Source organism: Nerophis ophidion, linkage group LG18 (genome assembly GCF_033978795.1).
Source record: "Nerophis ophidion isolate RoL-2023_Sa linkage group LG18, RoL_Noph_v1.0, whole genome shotgun sequence".
NCBI classification, from domain to species: domain Eukaryota; kingdom Metazoa; phylum Chordata; class Actinopteri; order Syngnathiformes; family Syngnathidae; genus Nerophis; species Nerophis ophidion.
Genome location: NC_084628.1, coordinates 22,920,000 through 22,937,131, shown reverse-complemented (window position 1 = coordinate 22,937,131; position 17,132 = coordinate 22,920,000). Strand labels below are relative to the sequence as shown.

The 17,132-nt window shown below is 37.7% G+C and overlaps 2 protein-coding genes and 1 long non-coding RNA gene across 4 annotated transcripts in view; 1 reads left to right on the top strand and 2 right to left on the bottom strand.

Moving 5' to 3' along the window:
• Positions 1-1,023: 1,023 nt before the first annotated feature.
• Positions 1,024-5,680, bottom strand: LOC133537427 (geminin coiled-coil domain-containing protein 1-like). The gene is made up of 3 exons (XM_061878434.1): positions 5,609-5,680; positions 4,689-4,805; positions 1,024-3,221 (listed from the first exon to the last, which is right to left on the bottom strand). The coding sequence occupies exons 1-3, from the start codon at positions 5,678-5,680 to the stop codon at positions 2,574-2,576; spliced, it is 837 nt and encodes a 278-aa protein (XP_061734418.1). The 3' UTR covers positions 1,024-2,573.
• A 584-nt stretch (positions 5,681-6,264) lies between these two features.
• LOC133536951 (uncharacterized) overlaps positions 6,265-17,132 on the bottom strand; it is a 15,442-nt gene continuing 4,574 nt past the window's right edge. The window contains exon 3 of the long non-coding RNA XR_009802583.1: positions 6,265-6,349. This is a non-coding gene — a long non-coding RNA (uncharacterized LOC133536951). The remainder of the gene's footprint in view (positions 6,350-17,132) is intronic.
• Positions 15,438-17,132, top strand: part of LOC133536950 (uncharacterized) — a 23,267-nt gene continuing 21,572 nt past the window's right edge. For both annotated transcript variants that reach the window (XM_061877705.1, XM_061877704.1), the window contains exon 1: positions 15,438-15,773. In XM_061877705.1, the coding sequence (XP_061733689.1) occupies positions 15,453-15,773 (321 nt within the window). In that variant the 5' untranslated portion in view covers positions 15,438-15,452. The remainder of the gene's footprint in view (positions 15,774-17,132) is intronic.

The following is a 17,132-nucleotide window of genomic DNA, read 5'->3' as shown; positions in this document are numbered from 1 at the left end:
GATGGACTTAACCATTTTAAATGAAAGAGACATATCATGGAATGATATTTGGAAAAATGCCAATAAGCCCTTTAGAAACATTAAAGATAAGCTGACTCAATTTAAAATATTGAATAGATTGTATTTTACATCTTCTCAGCTGTTTAAAATTGGTGTAGTAGATAGCAAGTTATGTACGAAGTGCCGGGCAGCTGAGGGAACTGTTGTTCATTTATTGTGGGAATGTCAGAGAATAAAAGAGTTATGGTTGAAAACAACACATTAAGCAATCGCATTCCTTAACATAAACATCCCAATGACACTGCAAACTTGTATTCTTGGGGATATCCATCAATTTAGTAACATGTCATCAAAGTGTAAAAATGCATTTCTTTCAATATGCATAACCAGAAAACGGGTATTATTAAAAAAATGGATAGATGTTGATAGTCCAACTCATACTGACTGGTATACACAAGCTATGGAGATGATATCAGTAGAAAAAACTGCATTTAGTTTAGATAAAAATGAGCCATATATTGGAATATGGGATCCATTATTGAAATTTGTTTTAAGTATTAAATGAACCAAAATATGACTTATTATATCTTTGTGTAAAATATCGGACACAGTGTGTTATCAAGCTTATTAGATGCGGTGCATTGTAAAAAAAAAAATGTATTAACGTTTTTAATGATAATATCAATGAGGGATTTTTAATCACTGCTATTTTAAAATTGTTACTAATATTGATATTTTTCATTTTTGTTTCACTACTTTTAGATTGTACCGTGTCATGTTTGTGTGACCTCATTTGCTCTGTTTATTGCTATTCTGAATGTTGCTGGGTCGGCTTTGGTTTTGGAATTTGATTGCATTATAATGTATTGTTTTGCTGGATTGATTAATAAATTCATTAAAAAAAAATAAATAAATAAAATAAAAAACTTCTTCACGACCACAAATGACAACACATGAATTGATTAACGTGGACCCCGACTAAAACGAGTTGAAAAACTTATTGGGGTGTTACGATTTAGTGGTCAATTGTGCGGAATATGTACTGTACTGTGCAATCTACTAATAAAAGTCGCAATCAATCAATCACAGCTAGCATGCTAACATGCTAACCACTTCCTTAGGAACCCCACAAAGATACTAATGTCAACAAGGTCTTCCTTTGACAATGTTTATTGTTTAAAAAAATGTTTTTAATGGTTAAAGGCCTACTGAAATGAGATTTTCTTATTCAAACGGGGATAGCAGGTCCATTCTATGTGTCATACTTGATCATTTCGCGATATTGCCATATTTTTGCTGAAAGGATTTAGTAGAGAACATCCACGATGAAGTTCGCAACTTTCGGTGCAAAGAGAAAAGCCCTGCCTCTACCGCAGACGATGACGTCACCCGTGTGATGGCTCCTCACATATTCGCATTGTTTTTAATGGGAGCCTCCAACAAAAAGTGCTATTTGGACCGAGAAAACGACAATTTCCCCATTAATTTGAGCGAGGATGAAAGATTCGTGTTTGAGGATATTGATAGCGACGGACTAGAAGAAAAAAAAACGCGATTGCATTGGGACGGATTCAGGTGTTTTTAGACACATTTACTAGGATAATTCAGGGGAATCCCTTATCTTTCTATTGTGTTGCTAGTGTTTGAGTGAGTTAAATAGTACCTGATAGTCGGAGGTGTTTGTCCACAGGTGTGTTGACGCCAATGTTTCAGGGGAGTCGACGGCAGCTATGGATGGCACAAGCTCAGCTGATCTCCGGTAAGAAGCGACTTTTTACCACAATTTTCTCACCGAAACCTGCTGGTTGACATGTAGTCGTGATCCATGTTGGCTTGACCGCGCTCTGATCCATAGTAAAGTTTCACCTCCAGGAATTTTAAACAAAGAATCACCGTGTGTTTGTGTGGTTAAAGGGTAAAGCTTCCCAACTCCATCTTTCTACTGTGACTTCTCCAATATTAATTGAACAAATTGCAAAAAATTCAGCAACACCGATGTCCAAAATACTGTGTAATTGTGCCGTTAAAGCAGACAACTTTTAGCTGTGTGTGTGCGCAGCGCTCATATTTCCTAAAGACCTGTCACGTCATGCGTACACGACATCATTACACAACGTTTTCAAGACGAAACTCCCGGGAAATTTAAAATTGCAATTTAGTAAACTAAAAAGGCCGTATTGGCATGTGTTGCAATGTTAATATTTCATCATTGCTATATAAACTATCAGACTGTGTGGTGGGTAGTAGTGGGTTTCAGTAGGCCTTTAAAGTGTGCTGCTACTTGTTAGCGTCTTAGCCAGTTAGCGGGTTAGCCTCACATCAGAGCAGCGTTAAACTGCCTTTTTCTACTCTACAAAACTAATAAGAAGTTAATGACAAGTCATAAGTTAGCAGCAGACTGTTTCATTCCTTCTATTGGAGCTAAAAATCGGCAGTTGTGTTTTATCAATCAATCAATCAATCAATCAATGTTTATTTATATAACCCTAATTCACAAGTGTCTCAAAGGGCTGCACAAGTGTTTGTTAGCTAGCAGCCTCACAGTCAGGCGACACTAACCTGTGTCGTTCAAGTCACCCAAGTGCATTGTGGGATGCCAGCGCGGGCACCCAGGTGAAGTTCCAGCGTCCCACAGGGTCTTTCCTGACGAAGGCTTGTCCCTGAGGGAAGCTGTGGGTCTTGACGCTGCTGGAGGGACTGAGGGCCATGCTGAAGGCCAAGTCCGATTGGCATGAGGGACCGCCTCCCGACCGGCCGAGAACTGGACTTGGGAGGGGGGACACGTGACGCAGACTGACTGGGGTGTCTCTGGGGGTCAGAGGGGACCAGGGGGTGGAGTGGAGCTGCTGAGCGGAGGAGCAGAAATGTGGTGGCTGGCTGAACTGTGCGGACATATGTGCCGGGGGGCTGGGGTCCCGCCGAGTCCGGTCGGCACGACTTAGTGGACCTTCTGGGCCGCTCTCAGCAGGACGAGAAGATGGCGGCGGTGTGACTTCTAAAACCTGCTGGCACACGTCGATGGTGTCCCTGTCCTTCAGGCCCAGCGTCCTCAGAACCCACAGGTCCAAAGCCGGCTCCGACGAGGCCGGCGACTCTGAGCAGAACTCGGCGGTGAGGTTCCTGCAGACACGTTTGCTGGCCTGAGGGGACGACGGAAAACCGACGTTCTGGAAGGAGGCGCGCTCGTCGGACGCCAGGTTCCTCTTCAGCTTCCTGTCCAACTTGTGGACAACAACATCAACTCATCGTCACGTCTTCTCCCCTCATGACTTTTGTCCAGGCTTCTGATTGGCTACTAGCTCATCTTATACTTTTTTAAATGAAATTTCACAGCCGTACACCTAACTTGGAACAATACACATGCTAATTTGTAGCATGCTAACTTTTTAAGCTAATTTTACACTTTTTTTAAAACCAAATTTCGCAGCCGTACACCTAACTTGGAACAATACACATGCTAATTTGTAGCATGTGGTAGTAAGCTAACTTTTAAAGCTAATTTTACACTTTTTTTTAAACCAAATTTTGCAGCCGTACACCTAACTTGGAACAATACACATGCTAAATAGTAGCATGTGGTAGCATGCTAACTTTTAAGCTAGTTTACACTTTTTTAAACCAAATTTCGCAGCCGTACACCTAACTTGGAACAATACACACGTTAATTTGTAGCATGTTCTAGCATGCTAACTTTTTAAGCTAATTTTACACTTTTTTTAAACCAAATTTCGCAGCCGTACACCTAACATGCTAAATTGTAGCATGTGGTAGCATGCTAACTTTTAAGCTAATTTTACACTTTTTTTACAAACCAAATTTCGCACCCGTACACCTAACTTGGAACAATACACATGCTAATTTGTAGCATTTGGTAGTATGCGAACTTTTTAAGTTAATTTTACACTTTTTTTAAACCAAATTTCGCAGCCGTACACCTAACTTGGAACAATACACATGCTAAATTGTAGTAAGTGGTAGCATGCTATCTTTTTAGGCCAATTTTACACTTTTTTTAAACCAAATTTCACAGCCGTACACCTAACTTGGAACAATACACATGTTAATTGTTAGTATGTGGTAGCATGCTAACTTTTTAAGCCAAATTCACACTTTTTTAAACCAAATTTCGCAGCCGTATACCTAACTTAGAACGATACACATGCTAATTGTTAGCATGTGGTAGCATGCTAACAGTAGCATGCTAACTTTGTAAGCTAATTTTACACCTTTTTTTTTTTAAACCAAATTTTGCAGCCGTACACCTTGGAGTCAAATAACTTGGAACATGACACATGCTAACTGTTACCATATTTTTTTAAGCTAATTTGTTTTACCATATTTTGCAGCCTTACACTTTAGTGTCATATAACTTGGAACATGGCCCATGCTAACAGTTAACATTAGTATGCTCACTTTTTGAACTAATTCCACACTTTTTTTTTTAAACCAAATTTCGCAGCCGTTCACCTAACTTGGAACAATACACATGCTAATTTTTAGCATGTGGTAGCATGCTAACTTTTTAAGCTAATTTTACACTTTTTTTTTATTACCCTGGTACTTGACATATGTTAACTGTTAGCATGCTAATGATAGCATTCTAACATTAATATGCCAATGTTGCGCTAAATAACATTTAAGGCATGGAAACAACATGGAGGGCAAACTGCACAAAGAGCTGAGCTCACTTTGCATTCCTGTCGCACGTTCCTGACCAAGGACAAGTTGAGGAACTCTCTGAGTTTGTTGTTCTCCTCCTGGAGGCGACTCAGCTGCTCCTCGCGCTGCAGCAGCGTGTCCTGCAGCTGCGACACACCACACACACACACACACACACACACACACACACACACACACACACACACACACACACACACACACACACGTCTTTAAATCTCTGGATTGATGAAATAATGTGCTGATCAGTCTTACTGGGGAGCCCGGGGAAAAAGAGTTAATTTGGTTTATGGGGACCAAATTTGAATAATTTTACATAATTCAAACAAATTTGTACACGACTAATGAGGACCATTTTAAAAAAAAGTTCAAATTTCAAAGTTCAAGTTCAAACAAAACAGCTTATTTTCCTATCCCATTAGCCGACATCTCCTGCAGACAAACCACCTTCGTTATGGGGACCCTGTGAAAGTGATCAACTATACACGGAAGAAGTGTGAGCAGAGCAGCGAGTGCAGTACCAACTACAGCCCGATGAGGGGGCTGCTGTGCAAATGTCTCACACTTAAACTAACCAGTAAACATGTTTTATGGGCCAAAGCTTAAAAATCACTTGTGCATCTTCAGAATGGATCTGACTATCATTTAAAAAGGTTTCATATTAGGGGACCTGTTTTTTTTTGTCCCCATACCATCAGAGGTCCCCTAAAGGTGACTGTGGAAACAGAGCAATATACCCATTAAGTAAGTATTGCCAGAACACACACACACACACACACACACACACACACACACACACACACACACACACACACACACCATACTTGCCAACCCTCCTGAATTTTAGTGCCCCTCCCGAAAATCTTCCCGGGGCAATCATTCTCTAGAATTTCTCCCAATTTCCACACGTACAACAACATTGGGGGCGTACCTTAAAAGTACTGTCTTTACGGTCCGCTTTTCCTCCATACGAACAGCGTGCCGCCCCAGTCACATAGTACATGCGACTTTTACACACACATGAGTGATTGCAAGGCATACTTGGTCAACAGCCATACAGGTCACACTGAGGGTGGGCGTATAAACAACTATAACACTCTTACTAAAAGGCGCCACACTGTGAACCCACACCAAACAAGAATGAAAAACACATTTCGGGAGAACATCCGCACCGTAACACAACATAAACACAACAGAACAAATACCCAGAATCCCTTGCTGCACTAACTCTTCCAACCCGGCCCTCCTCAACCCCCCAGGCCCCATCTCCCGAATTCGGAGGTCTCAAAGTTGGCAAGTATGACACACACACACACACACACACACACACACACACACACACACACACACACGCTAGCGACATCAGCATGAGTTCGCCTATTCGGTGCACGTTGATTAGCATGATTAGCATGGTTAGCGTGTCACCTGATTGTTCCTCTGCAGGTGATGAGAGAGCTGCTCTGACCAACTGACGCCAGCAGGGGGAGCCCTGTCGAACACACAGGCCTCTGACACACAATTATTATTAACAAATCAAAGTAGTGATGAGAAAAAGGATTGGATGTGACGTCTACTCACCCCAAATGTGCGGCGCCTCGATGAGGTCACAGGGGTCGCCGGGGGCCCAAACGGAGGTCAGGGTTTCCATGGAGACGTCTCCGGTTTATATTTTCTGTGACGGTGAAGAGGGAAGACCGTTCGTTTGTGTCGTTATTACCAAAGCTTTTTTTGGACACTTAATTTATGTAAATTATTTTTTTGTGTTTCAATTTTGTAAACTGTTTTTTGAATACAAATCATGCTGACAATTTCATTGAAAAGAAATAGCAAATAATTAAATATTAGGTTTTTCTTTAAAATGCAGTGTTTTACAATTCAGTATAAAAACATTTTATGTAAAAAAAATTCAGTGTGCGGAAATATTTGTTGCTTCAAAACTCAAGACTCACTTCCGGTTTCCCCGTGTCACGTGACTGAAAACTGGACAGCTCATTGGCTGGTGACTGCTTCAGTCTTAATTTACAGGAAGTGGGTCTTCAATATTTCCGGACTGAATTTTTTTACACTGCTATTTTTATTTATTTATTTCACAATTATTTTTTACATACAGAATTTTTAAACACTGTATTTGAACAAACCTAATTGTTAAACAATGTCAGCAATTTTTGGTTGAAAAGAGTTTTAAAACAGTGTAAAACAATTCCCTGCTTTAAGACTCAATACTCACTTCCTGTAAATTAAGACTGAATCAATGCATAAACAACCAATGAGGAGTCAAGTTTGACGTACTTCTTCAGTTTTCATTATCTGGAAACTATATTTTCTGAACTGAATTTTTTTATATTGAATTTTAAAACACTGAATCTTTAAACATAAATATCTATATCTCTCTATACATACATAAATACATTTATATATATATATATATATATATATATATATATTAAAGTAATCTAAAATCAAATCTAAAGTAAATATTATCTAAAGTAAAAATGTCATATATATTTTTATATAAAATTATAGAAATATATTTTCTATAAAAAAACGTTTTATATATATATATATATACATATGCATGCAAACATATATTTATATATATGAAATAAAAACTAAAGTAAATATCATCCAGAATAAAAATGTAATATATATTTTTGGCGAAGTAGGTAGAGTGGGTGTGCCAGCAATCTGAGGGTTGATGGTTCAACTCCCACCTTTTACCATCCTAGTGACGTCCGTTGTGTCCTTGGGCAAGACACTTCACCCTTGCTCCTGATGGGTCCTGGTGAGCGCCTTGCATGGCAGCTCCCGCCATCAGTGTGTGAATGTGAATGGGCGAATGTGGAAATACTGTCAAAGTGCTTTGGGCTCCTTAAAAAGGGTTAGAAAAGTGCTATACAAGTACAACCCATTTAGCATTTAATTACTATAAAAAACGTTTTATTATTCAACATACTGCAACAAAATGGCTGACTTGATTATGAATGATCTCTCTCTCATTTTTATTGTAATTAAAAAATATATATTAAATTTTTACTTTAAATGCTATTTACTTTATATTTTATTTTAGATTATTTATTATATATATATGCATATATATATTCATATATATATATGCATATATATATGTATATACATATGCATATATATATGTATATATATATATATGCATATATATATATGCATATATATATATATATATATATATATATATATTAGGGGTGTGGGAAAAAATCGATTCGAATACGAATCGAATACGTTGTGCGATTCAGAATCGATCCTCTTTTTTTTTGTTTAAATAAATTTTAATTTTTATAAATCCAACAAACCATACACAACAATACCATAACAATGCAATCCAATTCCAAAACCAAACCTGACCCAGCAACACTCAGAACGGCAATAAACAGAGCAATTGAGAGGAGACACAAACACGACACAGAAGAAACCAAAAGTAGTGAAACAAAAATTAATATTATCAACAACAGTATCAATATTAGTTATAATTTCAGCATAGCAGTGATTTAAAAATCCCTCATTTACATTATCATTAGACATTTATAAAAAAAAAAAAAAAAACAACAATAGTGTCACAGTGGCTTACACTTGCATCGCATCTCATAAGCTTGACAACACACGGTGTCCAATGTTTTCACAAAGATAAAATAAGTCATATTTTTGGTTCGTTTAATAGTTAAAACAAATTTACATTATTGCAATCAGTTGATAAAACATAGTCCTTTAAAAAAGCTTTTTTTTTAAATCTACTACTCTGCTAGCACGTTAGCAGACTGGGGTAGATCCTGCTGAAATCCTATGTATTGAATGAATACAGAATCGTTTTGAATCGGAAAATATCGTTTTTGAATCGAAAAAATCGATATATTATCGAATCACGACTCCAAGAATCGATATTGAATTGAATCGGGGGGACACCCAAAGATTCGCAGCCCTAATATATGTATATATATATATACATACACACACACACATTGGGATATAGATATTTGTATCACTATAAAAAACGTTTTATTATTTAAAATGTTGCAACACAATGGCTGACATGATTACGAGTTATGAGTTTTGAAGTGGACCGAAGAAGTCCACATTAATTACATTTTTGTTGTTTCTTTTATTAATATTGTTCCACCTGTGATGTTTAAAGATGTCAATATAGTCAAAGAAAATATTATGAGATGCGCACCGTTAATTAAGAAGAGAAGTATTATCATATTTACGCGCTAAAACCCTTTACATCAAAGATGCCGCACGCCTTTCCCGCCACTGGCAAGTCAGCTCACCCGCACTAGACGTGGCCACGCGACGTGCACGCGCAGCACGCAGCCTCCAACGCCGCCGCGAAAAGAGGAAATAAAGTCCGAACGGAAGAGAAAAAAGGTGAAAAGTGTCGTCGATGTGGAGTAAAAGTGAAAAATAACACCTAAAGAAAAAAAAGTAACACACACACACAGAGCTCACGCACACACGCGCTCACACGCGACCGCTATTAACTCCTCGACCAATCACGTCGCGAGTTACCAGTGACGTCACGCAGTCGTCTACATGTATTTGCATCCAAATGACTTGAAATAAACAATCATGCATCAGCAGCAGATTCATGTTAATCCATGTTATTATGCTGACTTTATTGTCGTGCACATGCAGGGACAATGAAAAAGAGCATGTTTATGATGTATTTAGAGTATTTTTAATTTTTTTAAAAGATGCAAAATGACAGATTAAGACAAGGGTGAAAAACAAGATAACGTCAGTGGCACGCACACAGTAAAGTGTGTTCAAGTGCAGCAGAAATAATCTGTCATTTATTTGACAAGGTGATACATGACTTGCGTGAAGTTTTCAAACCCCCTTATCGTTGCAAATATTAAAATAACACTCAGGCCGTCCCTTTGTGCTGTAAAACATTTTATTTGTACCAATAAGGTTTTTAAGTTATTGTAAAATAAATTTCCTGACTCGTGACGTCTTCAAACGCCAAAATCTCCCATTCGTTTTGGCTGCAAAAAAATATGTAACTAAGAGTTTGAAAATGTTGGGGCTGGTCATGAATAATAACGCTTTAATGAAATAAAAACTATAATATGTTGATAACAAAATACATTAGCACAAACAAATGGGACGCGTTTTGGGAGATTTTCACGAGGTGAAATAATTACATTATTAAATTATTATCATTATTACATCAGTAACATTATTACATTATTATCATTATTACATTATTAACCATAATAATATTATTTAATTATTATATTAATAACAATACTCACATTATTTAATTATCAACATTAATAACATTACATTATCAAAATTATTGAATTATTAACATTATTGCATACTTGAAATTATTTCATTATTAACATTAATTATTAACATTAGATTATTAAAATTATTACATTATTAACATTATTTAACTATTAACATTATTTAGATTATGAAATGATTAACATTATTAATATTATTACATAATTAGCGATATGAACATGATTTAATTTACATTATTACATTATCAACATTAATACATTATTAACAATATTAAAATTAATTACATTAATAACATTATTTCATTATTAACAATATTAACATTATAATCAACAGTATTACATTATTAACATTGTTAATGTTATTAACATTATTACATTATTGATGTTATAAACATTATCACATTATTAACATTATTACATTATGAACGTCATTAACATTATTAATGTTACCATTATTGCATACTTATAATGTATTAATACTATTAAATTGCTGACATTATCAACATTAGTACATCATTAACATTGTTAACATTATTAACATTATCAACATTATTAACATTATCACATTATCAACAACATTGCATTATTAACATTTTTAACAATATTACATTATTAACGTTATTAACATTATTAACAATATTACGTTTGAGACACTTGTGATTTAAGGCTATATAAATAAACATTGATTGATTGATTGATATTAACATTATTACATAATCAAAATTATTAATATTATTATATTATTAAATTATTAACATTATTACATTATTAAAATCATTATGTTAACATCATTAACATTGTTACATTATCATTACATTATTAACATTAATACACATGATCAATATTATTACATTATTAACATCAGAGGACTGCAGTGGAGAAAAACCACTAAGAATATTCTTGAGTCTGCAGAGAAGGCCTCCTGGTGGTTGTGGATCCGTGGTACGCGACTAGAACACAAGCCAGGATCTGATCACCCATGTCTGGGTCACCCGCTTGTGGAAATCACAAATCAATACCTTAAGTGAAGGCAACAAGCGATTGCAGCTATTTTGGATACAACACTTCTCAGATGGCAAGAGAACTTTCAAATGTCCAGGTCAGCTGTGAGTCTATTTACCGAAAAAACTTTATATATATATATATATATATATATATATATATACACACACATATATATACATATATATATATATATATATATATATATATATATATATATGTATATATATGTGTGTGTATATATATATATATATATATATATATATATATATATATATATATATATATATATATATATATATATATATATATATATATATATATATATATATATATATATATATACATATATATATATATATATATATATATATACACACACATATATATACATATATATATATATATATATATATATATATATATATATATATATATATATATAAATGACTGTCTCAGAAAATTTGAATATTGTGATAAAGTCATTTATTTTTCTGTAATGCAACTAAAAACATGAAAATGCCATACATTCTGGATTCATTACACATCAACTGAAATATTGCGAATCTTTTATTATTTTAATATTGCTGATTATGGCATACAGTTTAAGAAAACTCAAAAATCCTATCTCAAAAAATGTAATATTTCCTCAGACCAAGTTAAAAGAAAAAGATTTAAAACAGCAAAACAAAATCAAACATCTGAAAATGTCAATTAATGCACTCAGTACTTGGTTAGGAATCCTTGTGCACGGATTACTGCATCAATACGGCGTGGCATTGCTGAGGTGTTATGGATGCCCAGGATGCTTCAATAGCGGCCTCTAGCTCATTTGCATTATTGGGCCTGGTGTCTTTCAGCTTCTTCTTCACAATAACCCACACATTCTCTATGAGGTTAAGGTCAGGGGAGTTGGCAGGCCAATGGAGGACAATAATACCATGGTCAGTACACCAGTTACTGGTGGTTTTGGCACTGTGGACAGGTGCCAGATCATGCTGGAAAATGAAATCATCATCTCCATAGAGCTTTTCAACAGATACAGCTTCAATAGCTGTATTCCCATGGTCAAGCCATTCCTGAACTCTAGACAACGGAAGTTCCCTCACTCAGCAATGGTTTGGGGAGCCATGTCAGTTTGAACATCAAATATCTTGTCTTTGTAGCATATTCAACTGAATATGGGTTGAAAAGGGTTTGCAAATCATTGTATTCCGTTTATATTTACATCTAACACAATTTCAACAGATACAGCTTCCATCCATCCATCCATTTTCTACCGCTTATTCCCTTTCGGGGTCGCGGGGGGCGCTGGCGCCTATCTCAGCTACAATCGGGCGGAAGGCAGGGTACACCCTGGACAAGTCGCCACCTCATCGCAGCAGATACAGCTTCAATAGCTGTATTCCCATGGTCAAGCCACTCCTGAACTTTAGACAACGGAAGTTCCCTCAGTCAGAGATTGATGTCGGTTTTTGATACAGTGCCATCTGAGAGATCGAAGGTCACGGTCATTCAATGTTGGTTTCCGGCCATGCCGCTTACATGGAGTGATTTCTCAAGATTCTCTTAACCTTTGATGATATTATGGACTGTAGATGTTGAAATCCCTAAAATTCTTGCAATTGCACTTTGAGAAATGTGTTCTTAAACTGTTTGACTATTTACTCACGCAGTTGTGGACAAAGGGGTGTACCTCGCCCCATCCTTTATTGTGAAAGACTGAGCATTTTTTGGGAAGCTGTTTTTATACCCAATCATGGCACCCACCTGTTCCCAATTAGCCTGCACACCTGTGGGATGTTGCAAATAAGTGTTTGATGAGCATTCCTCAACTTTATCAGTATTTATTGCCACCTTTCCCAACTTCTTTGTCACGTCTTGCCGGCATCAAGTTCTAAAGTTAATGATTATTTGCCAAAAAAATATTTTTATTATCAGTTTGAACATCATATATGTTTCTTTGTAGCATATTCAACTTAATATGGGTTGAAAAGGATTTGCAAATCATTGCGTTCCGTTTATATTTACATCCAACACAATTTACCAACTCATATGGAAACATATATATATATATATATATGTATACATACATACATATACACATTTATAAACACACAGATGCCTATATCCATACATGCACACACATATACATACACACATTTACATTTCTACATCCATCCATCCACACACAAATACACATACGTGTGTGTATATATATTTATATATATATATATATATATATATATATATACACACAGGCCGGTGGGACAGCGAACAGCACCATCCAGGGACAACCTTCGACAAGCTCGCCCCAGACAACGGCATGAAGGACGGCGCGACAGGGTGCAAGGGCAGCCCAGGCTTACACCTGACAAGCCAACCGACACAACAATAAACGAATATGAAGCCGGCAAGTTCGTCAGCCCCAACAACCACCATGTACATGCGCTGCCACAAGTCACAGCATCGGCCACCCCACTGCACCGGACCCAGCAGCCACGGGCGCCTCGGTGGCTGTGGATCCATAGGAGGGATCTGTGGTACGCTACTTGGACACAAACTGGGTTGCACGGGCGAGGGTGTCTGATGATTAAAGACCCAAAACACCCTATGACTCTGGGTTTATCACTGATGGCATACCCAAGCAACACCGTAAGGTGTATTTGAGTTCACATTATTGTATTATTAAGATTATTAGTATTATTACATTATTAGCATTAATAACATTATTACCATTACTAACATTATAACAATATTAACATCCATCCATCCATTTCCTACCTCTTATTCCCTTTAGGGTCGCGGGGGACGCTGGTGCGTATCTCAGCTACAATCGGACGGAAGGCGGCGTACACCCTGGACAAGTGGCCCCTCATGGCAGGGCCAACACAGATAGACAGACAACATTCACACTCACATTCACACACTAGGGCCAATTTAGTGTTGCCAATCAACCTATCTCCAGGTGCATGTCTTTGGAAGTGGGAGGAAGCCGGAGTACCCGGAGGGAACCCACGCATTCACAGGGAGAACGTGCAAACTCCACACAGAAAGATCCTGAGCCTGGCATTGAACCCAGGACAACTCAGGAACTTCGTATTGTGAGGCAGAGGTACTAACCCCTCGGCCACCGTGAAGCCAACAATATTAACATTAATAATGCTAACAATATTAACATTATTAAGATTATTAGTATTATTACATAATAAACATTACTAACAGTATTAGATTATTAACGTTATTACATTGTTAACATTATTTACATTGTTACATTAACATTATCACATTATTAACATTGTATTATTACATTATTACCATTAGATTAAATTTATTGACATTACTACATTATTAACAATATTACATTATTAATGTTTTTACATAGATAAATGTATAACATTACTAACATTATTAACAATATTACATTATTAATGTTTTTACATTGATAAATGTATAACATTACTAACATTATTACATTATTAACATTATTACATTAATACATTCATTAACATTACCACACTATTAACATTATTATATTATTACATTAAAAAATGTATCAACATTACTAAATTATTAACATTAACATTATTAAATTAATAAACGTATTAACATGATTACGTTATTAACATTACTACATTATTAACATTATTACAGTACTAGCATTATTACATTATTAACATTATCATTTTTACATTATCAACGGTATGACATTAATAAATGTATTAACATTACTACATTATTAACATTATTACATTTATTAACATTATTACCATAAAACGTTATAGAACGTATAAAACGTTAATAGCATAAAAAGTATAATGGACACACACAAAAAAGGTTTTGCAGTTTGAGACAAGTTTGGGGGACCTTGACGGGGCGGGAGTGGTTATGAATAATAACATGTTAATGACATACAAATGATAATAACTGGACATCAAATGTGCAGCACAGGTTTAGGACGACGTCACTCAGGTGTGACACAGCAGCCAGGCCACTGATTGATTGACAGGAGGGGACAAAGGAGAGGAGACATCCCATCATGCACTGTGATTAATCACATGACGTCATGCTGGGGCACCTTATTATGGGATGGCACCATCAACAATTAAAACCAAGTCCTTGTTGTCGGTGCGTTTGGCAGCCAGGGGGGGGGGGGGGCGTGTCACAGCCTGGCAGGGGTCTGGCTTTGATGTCTGACTGGTTGCCAGGCAACATGCTGGGCAGTCCACTCCACTCCCAATTAGACGCAGCCTCCGGGTCACCGTAGTCGGACAAATGCCAGCGTCCGGCGGCGGGGCAGAAGGATTACGCAGCGTCTGTGCACCCGCCCCGGTCCGAAACAAGCTGCTGGCCGTGACCTTTGACCCCACTGCAGAGGCGATATTTACAACGATTTGACCACCAGGGGGCTACTGATGCTAGCAGTTAGCGTCTGGATGCATACGGTCACGTGACTCCCATGGAAAGACTGCTGGAACTGGATTGGGTCCAACAATGAAGTGCTCGCGGACTTTGTGGACTACAGGTGGTCTTTCCTGGTGGTCCAAGTCAGGTCGGGAGGACAGATGCCAAATCCCGCCCGGCCCGCCTCTTGCTCCGCCTCCCCGCTGGGATCCTAATGACAGGGGGACGGACGGCGGGATTTGTCGGACAACAGCGGCGGCTGCGTGGCTGCTGGCGATGAGCTCGCCGCCGGACGCCTTTGAGGGACCGGCAGCCGCTCGTGCCCTCGCCACACGCCTCCTGCTAACTCCTGCGTTTGCTCGTCCAACATGGACGGGACAAAATGGACGCCGGCGGACCGCCGCCCATCAGGTGAGCACACACACACACGCACACGCAAACACATACGGGTCGCAAGCGTCAAAAGAAGTGAAAGATTTAATCATGAAAGATGTCTGTCAGGAATAATGCAGAGAACTGTTTTATTTTCTGTTCTATGGTTATCATCACACTTCAGCAAAAAGCCAGTAAAAAACTTTTGTGGCGTCAGTAAAAACTCACTGTAATATTTATGTATTCTTGAGTGTGTGTGTGTGTGTGTGTGTGTGTGTGTTAAGCTGCCTGGTAAATGTTGAGTGTGTGTTGTTCCCTGTGGTGACAAACTAAAGACAGCAATTTGGAACATCTGACTCCTGCACAGGAGGTCTTTCGCTCACAGGCACGCACGCGCACACGCACACGCACACGCACACGCACACGCACACGCACACGCACACGCACACGCACACGCACACGCACACACACACACACACACACACACACACACACACACACACACACACACACACACAGAGAGAGGCAGACACACACACGCATTAAGGGGTAAAGCTAAGCTAAACTGAGTTAAGTTAAGCCTCTTCTCACAAGCACAATGGCGACATGCTGACAGCTCGGGGCCAATTAGAGAAAGGACTACACAAGTACACACCTCTAGCTGCGCTCAGTGCAGCTGCTTTTCACTCGTATACATCAAGATGACCATATAATATTGTTACATCACTGACATATTATATTTGTCAAAAAAATTTACTTTGGCGAAGGAGGAGAGGAAAAAAACACCTCTACCAAACAAAGCCAGACATGTATAGGTATTTATGACTACTACTGTACATGTCACGATTGTCTATAAATACTGCATATGTGGTAGTAGTTATGATCGTTTACAACAAGGGTGTCCAAACGTCTTGACTTGGAGGCCACATTAGGCTAAATAAATTGGGCCGAGGGGCCAAAAGCAGACTGCATCTTAACTAACAAAATATGTATACATGCCGTCGTGGTCAAAAGTTTAAATACACTTGTAAAGAACATAATGCCACAATACCCAGCAACATGTTTGACGGAGAAAAGGTGAGGCCTTTAATCCCAGGAACACCATTCCTACCATCAAGCATGGTAGTGGAAGTATTATGCTCTGGGCCTGTTTTGTTGCCAATGGAACTGGTGTTTTACAGAGAGTAAATGGGACAATGAAAAAGGAGGATTATCTCCAAATTTTTCAGGACAACCTAAAATCATCAGCCCGGCGGTTGGGTCTTGGGCGCAGTTGGGTGTTCCAACAGGACAATGACCCCAAAAACACGTCAAAAGTGGTAAAGGAATGCCTTAATCAGGCTTGAATTAAGGTTTTAGAATGGCCTTCCCAAAGTCCTAACTTAAACGTGTGGAAAA

Coding starts and splice junctions, on each gene's coding strand:
- LOC133537427 (XM_061878434.1), bottom strand. CDS start 5,680: ATGTACTATGTGACTGGGGCGGCACGCTGTTCGTATGGAGGAAAAGCG. Junction 4,806..5,608: donor GTAAAGACAGTACTTTTAAG/GTACGCCCCCAA, acceptor GGTGTGTCGCAG/CTGCAGGACACGCTGCTGCA. Junction 3,222..4,688: donor ACGTGCGACAGGAATGCAAA/GTGAGCTCAGCT, acceptor GTTGTCCACAAG/TTGGACAGGAAGCTGAAGAG.